The sequence below is a fragment of the Salminus brasiliensis genome, chromosome 10 (assembly GCF_030463535.1).
Source record: "Salminus brasiliensis chromosome 10, fSalBra1.hap2, whole genome shotgun sequence".
NCBI lineage: Eukaryota > Metazoa > Chordata > Actinopteri > Characiformes > Bryconidae > Salminus > Salminus brasiliensis.
Genome location: NC_132887.1, coordinates 10,934,343 through 10,944,336, shown reverse-complemented (window position 1 = coordinate 10,944,336; position 9,994 = coordinate 10,934,343). Strand labels below are relative to the sequence as shown.

Here is a 9,994-nt window from a genome sequence, read left to right as displayed (position 1 = left end):
CTCTGCCAGTCATATTTAGCGAGGCTTTGCAGTATATATCAGGTATAATCAGGACCAGCAGCTACGAAAAAAAATCTATTATTTTCTATTGCATTTCTATAATTTCTATATATTACACTAATTAGTTCCCTTCTAATGTGGGACAATATTTATGTACTATTTAGTGTAGTACTGTGCGGTTTGGGACAAAGGTGAAGTGTTGACTAATCGGACGGAGCCAGGATATGAACTCGGTAGCTCCGCCCACTCTGAACGACGTAAACACGCTGTATTCAAATTGACCTACGATATACACGGCCGTGACGACAAATTAAATATTATTTTTCACAAAAAGTAATATTTTAACCAGTTTAGTGTTGTTGTTTTTTTAAAAGCCAGACGCTAGTCAATAATAATAATAAAAAAAATTAAAAATCAGGAGCGTGACGTCAGACCGTGGTCCGTTGGAAATGCATGTTGGCGGAACTTTTTGAAAACGGCAGAGGAAGGAGCAGCACCGAGAAACTGGATACTGCTATAAGGTATATTTGAGGGGTTTACCGCACTTTGGATGGGAACAAATGCCACGGTGTACATCTAGAATACAAAACCACAACATATTGGGTTTTGCTTTTGTTTTGGAGCTTTTAATTTGACCTCGTAACTGCAGCACGGCTTGCTAGGCTCTCCGTGTTTTCGAGGGAGCTGAGAACGTAGCTACGTGAAGCTGACTAACCTACTCTGCATGTCCAAATGTTTGTGGACACCCCTTCTGATAAATTAATTCAGCTAGCTAACGTTACTTTGGGTTGTATTCATCTGCACACACATAGCTCCAGCTTGCCTGGTTCCTGTAGAGAAGTACTGCCAGTAGAATAGGACTCTCTGGAGCATGAACCTGTTGGCACCATGCCCTTTCTAATACGTGGGCTACAGGCGTTGGCTAGAGGGGTGTAAAGCCCCCCCCCAGTATTGAGCTGTGGAGCAGTGGAACTGTGCTCCATCCTGTGCCTTTGGGATGAGGTGGGTGGTGATTAGGCCTGTGCAGTATTGGCAAAAACTGACCATGTGATATTTTGTTGTTTGTGATGTTTGAAAATACAGGAATGGTCACCAGGTTTCTCCAGAAGTCAATGCTGCATCATGTCATGATATTAATAATTGATTCTGTGTTTGTAATATTTGAGGTATCAGGTATCATCTACCGATGGTAGATATTGTCATGGAAAATGAGAATAGTGTGATTATTCCGACTGTCAAGCAAGTTGTATCATGATGTGAATTATTAATTTGCCTTTGATGGCATTGCACGTCCTGAGATGTGACTATTGCACATGTGATCATTCTAACTTTGCTGAAACTATATTTTGTGCAATCCTATATTAAACATGTTAAAGCATTTTTACTGCTCATTTAGGCTGTCAGTACTTAAAAAAACATACAGGCATAATTCTCTCTCAAATCAGTGGGGACTAATAAATTACATGGCAACACAAACGTTTTAGCTATACACCATGTACAGTTCTTACTGATTGAAAACTGTAATTGAGTCTATTAAACCATTTAAAAATATTCCATGTGTGATAAATGGCTTGTATATTCTCTCAGACATCCTGTGATAACTAATGTCTGAATACTATTTTCAGAAATGTAACTGTAGTTTAATTTTGCAGTGTGGTGTGGTATAAATAATGAATAACCCATGTACAAACACAGAGATCTTGAAAAGTTCAATATAGCACTGATGGAAAGAGAAACAAAAATGTAAAGCTGTATTGCTGGTGGTCTATTTCAAGGGTCTCTCAGATGCCGCTCTTTGAGGTAACTCCATCAACACAAATATCCACCATGATCTGTTTGTCATGCTATTAACTTCAGAAGATTAGAGTAAGGGGCATTTTACTATTGGGTTAATGTCTAATACTTCAGATCTTTATTTAGCTACAGCTTTTGAGCAATGTATGATGTAAGTGACTTTAACGACTGTAATCAAGTGTAGTCCTAATTTAACTTAATGTTTAATAACATAATAAGATAAAAAGTTCATCAGAAAACTATAAAAAAATGTTTTTCCTTTTATTCCTACCTTTACCTTCATATGACCAGACTAACTTAACATCAGATAGGATACAACACACATGTTGCAACTTGCACTGTGCTCATTTATCATGACCTATCTAATGGATTGTATCTGCCAAATATTGTTTATTTGTTTATAAAATATAATATATGTCTCAACAAAATATTACAGTGTCAGTTTTAAATAACACTGTAAACATAAATAACATGTAAATGACGTACTACGTAGTAGGAGTCTGATTAAAGGTTATTATTATTGTTATTGTATACAAAATTACATTGGTTGAATACAAAAATGTTTATGTTGTGTGTTTTAATATTATGTAATGAGTTACATGGTTTTCAAAATATTTTTAAATTATAACTTGCTCATGCTTTAGAGTCAACAATGAGTCGAAGACCTAGCCGAAGATTTTCTGAGATGCCAATGCGTGTAACAGATGGCAGAATGAGTTTGGTGAATGCGACGCCACAGAAGTATGTCTCTTTACCTTTATATTTTACATTGCACTGTATTCCTGCCTGTAAAAATATTATATATTGATATGTTCACTCCGGATCATTGCATTGTCTTAAAAATATGTGCATAATGATTTATTTATTTATTCATTTCATATATTAATTTTTTTATACTATCTATGGCAGCAAAGATAACGTCTTTGGAAAGCTGAACATCCCAAAACCTCAGTCTGGCACATCAGAAAGGAGGACCAGCTTTTTTGGGAAGTGAGTCAGACAGTTAATTGTGGTCTGTTTGCTAACAGTATGTAGTAGTACAGTAGTACAGGTCTCTTCCTCTAACAAATAACTACAACACCTGAGATGTTGACAAAATCCATTGCATGGAGACGAGTAAAGCAAGTTGCTAGATTTTGTATTGCAAAAAACATTTTAGATATTGAATGTGATAACTAGTTATCTAACCTAGACAGTGTCGCTTTTTACTTAATAACAACATAATTTGTTCACAGAGGTGCTGGTGGTGGTGGCCAGAGAAACAGCCTGTTTGGGTCATATGGAGGAACGGAAAAGATCAAGGATCCCAGACCTCTTCATGACAAAACATTTGTCCAGCAGTGTATCAAGCAGCTTTGTGAGGTTTGCTGAATGTTAATTTAGGGTTTCTTCAGTATAAATGGGCAAATAGGCCATTATTAAATTCTGACTGTTTTCGCTGGTTTATTTAGAAGGTTTATGTTGTTGGTTGCTTTAGTGTTATGGCAGTATGCTCAATGGACTATATGTTCTTTCTGTGTAGTTCCTCGGAGATAATGGATTCCCTGGTACTATCACAGTAAAATCTCTTCAGTCACCTTCTACTAAAGAATTCCTGAAGATCTTTGAGTTTATCTACAGTTTGTTGGACCCTACCTTTCAGTTGCCCACTGCCAAGATTGAAGAGGAAATTCCTAGAATGTTCAAAGATTTGGGGTAAAGATTATATTTTATAGATGTTGGCAAACCCATTACTCTCCTTAGGAAGTATTATTTTTCAGGAGTTAATCTATGAACTGAACTTATCACTGGTGTTTGTTGCTCTTTTGTATCAGGTACCCATTTCCGTTGTCAAAAAGCTCCATGTACTCTATTGGGGCTCCACATACCTGGCCTCAGGCTCTAGGAGCACTTATTTGGCTTATTGATGCAGTTAAAGTAAGTTCTTTTCTTTCAATTATTTAAAATCCACTCTTTTTCTGATTTAAGTCATGGATCTTTTCAATCTTAAAATGTGAAGAAATCTAATCTTGAAATTGGTTTTGCAGATCTTTAACAGTATAAAAGGTCAGAATCTGCTGTTTGCTGACTTCTCAGATGGAACCTCTGAGCTAGAGGAGGGAGTTGAGTACAATAAGGTACTGTTTGAATACTGTTAGCAAATACTTCTTACATATAAATGCTGTGTCCTGGACTTGACCTAGTCCTTGTTCTGTGAATTACTCCATTTTAAATAATGCTATGTCATGTGTTTGTCTAAACTGTCTAAAGCTGTTCTTAGACTACTGCTCTAAGACCTACAACAAGTTCATGCAGGGAGCAGACACCTTTGAGGATGAGGATTTGGACTACATCAGTCATCTGAGTGAGTCAGACCACTGTGACCCATTGTGCTAAAGATCTCTGATGATTGTAAATGATAGTTGGGATGAGACCATAAAACACATTTGAAAATAGTATAGCTTTTCAGTGAAAATTAATAAACACAGACCTGGAAGTCAGAAATAAATAAGCCATTTGAGCTGGTTGTGCTGTGGTCTATAGAATAACACTATTATTATTATTATGTATCATTTCCCAAATCACTTACTAGTGTTTAGTTGTAATAAATTGTTCTTAATTTGATAATATGGGTGTGATCTTGATACTTGCAGAGAGGCTGTACAATGTGGATGAAGCTCTACTAGAGTCCCAGCAGGAGAAATACAGAATCCTCATTGAGGAGGTGGAGAGACTGGAGAAAGAGAGCCATACTGTAAGTGTGAATTTCTGTGTTAAAGTATGAACATGACACTCAAAGCTTGGGAACTTCACAATAAGTTTTATCACCTCTTTTTAGATGAGCTGATTATTTAAACCTCTAAAAATACTATTTGGGTGGGATCAGCTATAAATGCTAATGTCTTCCTGTATTCAAAGCAGCTACATAAACAGATTGTAAAGATAACAGCAACTGTAATATCTGACAAAGCTTTCTACTTAAGAGCAACTGGCGCTGAGTATTAAACATGGAATTGCATAAATTGAGTAGACTCATCTCTGCAATTTGTAGATTTTTTAGGTTCTGTGTCCTAAAAGATTATCCAGTCATGTATAGGAGTGTATTACTGTAATTTGACACCTATGCGGTTTGTGGCTGGAAATCATACAGTTTATACCTCAGTCCTGTTGAGTTTTCATCATGTCGCTTAAATGTTTATCAACACTGCCAATATCTGTTATGCTGGTTGTGCCTTACATCTAACAGAGGACAAGGGAAACAAAGTGTAAAGAAATAAACATGAAACTGTCTTGTATGAGAAAATGAACAAATGGCCCTACATTTTTAAAACAGAAGCGAAAGAGTGAAAGGAACATTACATAGAAAGTCTTTGCTCCTGTAAAAATGCAGTTTTTGGCATTTTCTTCTCCCATGTGTCTTTACAACAAATAAACAAAAGAAAGTGAGCTTATTTTAGTACATGGTTTCATATGTGCATGGTTTGTCGCTTCCCTAAATGGACTTTGGATTTTGTCTGTTTGTGTGCGCAGGACCGACTAATGGCACGGAGGACTGAGAAGCTGAGGTTGCAAACTGATCTGCAGAAACTACAAAGCTACCGTACTCACATGGAGTCATTCAAAAGTCACCTGGAGAGCAAGGCTGCAGGGCTGTCTGAAGAGATGGAGGCTGCTGGTACAAGTTTTTTTCTTTAAAGAGAATTTCAGCTGACATGCTGGGGCTTGCCTTAATTACATGTTACATTTATGCTGAATGTGTGCCACAGTACCTAAACTTCTCTCTGCATTTTGTAGTTTACAGTATTTTGAAAGGGCTTTTAATAAATAAAAAAAAAAGTACACAAGAAGACACTGGGGCGCTTTAAAAAATTTTATATATATTTATCATAGCATTCAACATTACCGATGTGATTTAAAAAAAACAAACAACAAAAAAAAAAGGTCAGGGTTATTGATTTATTCACATTTAGCAGACAGACAAATGAAAAGCCTCCAAACAACGCATTAAAGGTCGCTTTTTAAATTTTCATTTTCTTATTATTAAAATACAGAAACCCTATAACCCAATGGTTTTTATTTTAAATAAAATTCATGCTTATGAGAACTTATCCAATGCAACAATGTGTTCTGGATGTTGTTTATCTTATACAGAACAGTAATGAAAACCTCTTAAGAGAATAGCCTTTATGCTTCAGTAATGTGGATAAATTAAAGTTCTCTCAGCCTGAAAGAATTCATTTGTTTCTACCAATATTCAAATGTTTGTGGAGCTCATCTTCATTTATGTGTTCTTACCAAAAGGTCAACTGTAAGGAACTCCTTCTAAAATCTGGATGAAAAACCTGCTTCTGAACTAGATATGACACTAAAAGTCCCTCCACCGACTTTCTGTGTGGTTTTTAAATGAAATTTTAAATTCTTATTACAAATACAAAGTGACCGTGTGTTTGTGTGTGAAGACCTTCAGCTAGAGAGTCTAAAGCAGGAGAAGGCCAGATTGCAGCACATCCTAGAGAATCAGAAGTTCACCCCAGCAGATATTGAGCGCATCAACAGGGAGAGGAATGAGCTACAGCAGACTGTCAGCAGCCTGAGCCGCAATCTAGAAGAGGCCCAGCAGCTGGCATGGAATGAGGAGATCACACTAGTGAAAACCAAAGAGAGAGTAAGTAGACTGTTATACTGACAACTGTTTAATCACCCCTGGATCACTCCTGTATTACTAACTTCTTAATTAGCTAGCAAACAAGGGCTGGCGTGGAAGGTTAATCTCTAAGCAACTGTGAATGGATTTAGAGGAGTATTCCACCAACTACAGAGTAACTATTCTTAATAATGTTAACAAAAAGCTAGCATCTTTTTTTTTTTTTTGTCCTAAAAAAGACATAATTAAGCAAACTTTTTTGGAGAATTGATTCTAGCTGTGTAGCCACAGGCAAATTATGTTCTGTAACACTCGCCTGATTTACATCCATTTGCAGAACATGTCTATTATGTCTATATTATTAACCTATAATACAGCAGTATTTACTAAATAGTAAATACAGCCTCTGTAGGTATTCACACAAGACACTGTTCGGACACCTTACAGAGTCAGGACTACATGGAATTTATTTCATAAAAAAACAACAGAATATAATTTAGCCATGAGTGCCCAAACTTTGCATAAGAATGTGCTTGCATGGTGCCATCATATAATCTCTCTGAACCAATTAAACTATTGCTTACTTTTTCACTGAAGGCTGAGGTCAAGTTGGCCGAGTACCACAAACTGGCACGTATGCTCAAGCTCATCCCCCAGTCTGCCGAGAATGCCTGTGGCCATGACTTTGAGATCAAAACAGTCAGCGACTACGGCCCCACCACCGCCACCCAGATCAGAACACAGATACAGGTACAAGATGCAAGAAGACTGTCATGTAAACCCAGGCTCAAACTTTTTCAAAATGTTTGAAAATTAGTTACTTTCCTTTCAGTGATTTTCTTATTGATGTCTGTGTAGAATCCTCTCAAAAACATGCTTGTAGACGTTGAAGAGGAATTCAGCAGAATGACCAATATGAAGCTTAGTCTGGAGGAGACAGTGGAGCAGGTGAGAACTCTCTTAAACTCATCATTCAAGATTTAAAACCTTAACAGAAGTTCTTGTTCATTTTCCACAATGTAGTCCTCAGTAGTCTGTAATAATGAGCAGTGGCGCAGATGCATACTTCTCACCTCTTGCTCTTGCTTCAGGTAAAGTCCAACATTTCTGAGAAGATGAACGACATAAAGCAGATAAAAGAGCAGATCCGGAGGCTGGACCAGCAGCTGGAGAACGACATGCAGGTATGCCAGCAAGAACCATGTGTTTGATTACTCACAACACTTAAACGCATTCAACCCCAAAGGACTGTGTGTTGGCTTGCAGTTGCTCACTGTTATAGGTACATATTGCTGTGCAGAAATCATCTGCAAGACAAACTGTTCCTAACTTGTCATTTGTAATGTCATTTAAGACATTTTGTTCTTTAATTTGTATTATTTTTGAGTGTTTCTAATGATCTCTTCATCCTAAAACATTCACAAATATTAAGGATAGCTGCTGTGTCCTAATGATGAGCAATAAAAATAGACCGACTACTGAAGTGTTTTCTGTCAGGTTTTGGGGTATATTTGCCATCATTTTGTCATCATTTAGTAATTATTAATAAGCAATGAATCTTGACCTGTGTAGGAGATGGCTCAAGAAGAGGAAAAGTGGGCAGCAGATGTAGACTCTGCTGAGAGAAACAAAAAGCTTCTGGAAAAGAAGGTCATGGATGGCTATGAAGAGGCGGAAGAGCAACTTAAAGCAGCCCAGCAACAGTGAGAGTTTATGCACAATCTTTATCCATCACCCTTTCAATTTCGTATTAGTAGGAAATAATTAGTGTTTCAATCATTGTGATCTCTCAGGTACCACCTAGTGCTTCAGGAAACCAAAGAAGAGAGCCGGTTGGTGGCAAACAATTTGACTCATGTGTTCAGTGCTGCAGTTAACCACTTGGGTATAGTTGAGGTAAGAAAAAACGTGACTGTCTAAAGAAGTTGCTTAATGTTCATGATTACCAGCTCTGTTCATATTCGCATTTGGACTTATTGTGGGTCGGGTTGATTCGTAGAAGCATGAAAGTTAGTATTTACATGAATTTGATTTTAAATCCGTGTGAGAATCTGTTAGTAGATTCTAGGTCATTCTCGTTTAGTTCCTTATGTAGGAAAAAGTAGTCAGATGAAGTTACAATGATGCCTTGACTTTAATTGGGATACCATGAATGAAGACAGTACAGAGTAGTGAGTGGTTTAACATGTTTTGTGCATCTAACTTTCAGAAACAATGTAATGATCAACCTAAAAGGATGGACAAGGTGAATGAAATTATCCGTGAAGATCAAGCAGACCTGCAACAGCTAAAGGAGATGATTGAAAACTTTGTTTCTAGAGCAAACAGCCTTAATTGACTGAACAGGAAACCCGTTTGTAAATAGTTTTGCACTCTTGTTACTAATGTTGAGAAGGAAAGACCTTGTTTCTTCTTTATCCTCTTTACTCTTTGTACACTGTTTAATAAAAATAAGTGTTCTTTTTCTATTCGTTACTGTTGTAATAAATATATTGCACTTTTTTTATTAACATGCTAATTGCCAGAGTTATTAATGTTTAATAAGTGGGTGGCTAAAATAAGAGTTCAGTCAGAAGAACAATGATGCCAGTGCTTTAAACGTTTTGTATCTGAAGTGCAATGCTGGAGCTGGGAAATGCCTGTGTCACATACTGACAGATTTATGATGCACACTTTTTAATGGGTGTCTTGACATTGTGACATTGTATTTAAGAGTTTATTTAAATTATAGAAATTATTTTCATTGTCAGTAATGTTAGGAAAAAACAAATAAGACCTGTATTGTCAGAGCAGGAGTGCTAATCTGGAACCAGATTCCTCTTATTCACAGTGACCTATCTGACAGGAACAGATCCTAGATCTGGGGGGAAAAAAGAATGAAATCCCAGTAGACCTACCCATAACCGATGGGGATTTCAGGGCAGTTGTTTTTTCTGTACAGTATAAATGATGTTATTCAAACAGCAATAATATTCATTACCAATACCATTTTTGGGGGTTAGTGTTTTTCTTTATGAAAAATAGTTAAAGCTACTGATTTGTTCATGACCTGTGTAGTTTTGGAACTGTAATGGTAGCAGCCCATTTACATCAACTGGCACTGGCTCAGGACTCTGGTTCATGCTTGAACCTGCCATGCTGTCGTTGTTTACCAAACTGCCCGCCGACATTTCGAGTTCAGCCCCCGCTCTTGCTTGGCTTCAGGTTTGCCATCTGCACTTTTCAAAATATCGGTCATCCGAGCAAATTTGAAGCATTGGAAAACTGCGCTTTTGTTAATTTGCAGTTTTATTAAATATCAAAAAGCACTTATTAATATATCCTCGAGTCTGCACATTTTGCTTCTTACATGGCGTTTGCTAAACACATTATTTAAATATGTTGCTGCATGCACTATTTATAGCTACAGCTTTTATTTTGAACTGTACAGTCGTCTGAATCGACTGATTTGATTCATTTTGAGTGTAGTTGTCAAGACGGGAGGAAAATGACCTGCAAAAACCAATGAACAAGGCAAATTGGGAATAAATCCTTTGTCCGACAACTAAACTACAATAATTGCGTTTCTTATGCTAT

General features: G+C 36.9%; 1 protein-coding gene across 1 annotated transcript; it reads left to right on the top strand.

The window, feature by feature from the left end:
- The first annotated feature begins 475 nt into the window (after positions 1 to 475).
- Positions 476 to 8,838, top strand: ndc80 (NDC80 kinetochore complex component). Its single transcript, XM_072690303.1, has 17 exons — positions 476 to 521; positions 2,439 to 2,535; positions 2,704 to 2,784; positions 3,030 to 3,156; positions 3,317 to 3,489; positions 3,609 to 3,711; positions 3,822 to 3,911; positions 4,045 to 4,138; positions 4,428 to 4,528; positions 5,305 to 5,449; positions 6,234 to 6,439; positions 7,016 to 7,168; positions 7,277 to 7,366; positions 7,510 to 7,602; positions 7,991 to 8,121; positions 8,212 to 8,314; positions 8,628 to 8,838. The coding sequence occupies exons 2-17, from the start codon at positions 2,447 to 2,449 to the stop codon at positions 8,754 to 8,756; spliced, it is 1,908 nt and encodes a 635-aa protein (XP_072546404.1). The 5' UTR covers positions 476 to 521; positions 2,439 to 2,446; the 3' UTR covers positions 8,757 to 8,838.
- Positions 8,839 to 9,994: the final 1,156 nt, after the last annotated feature.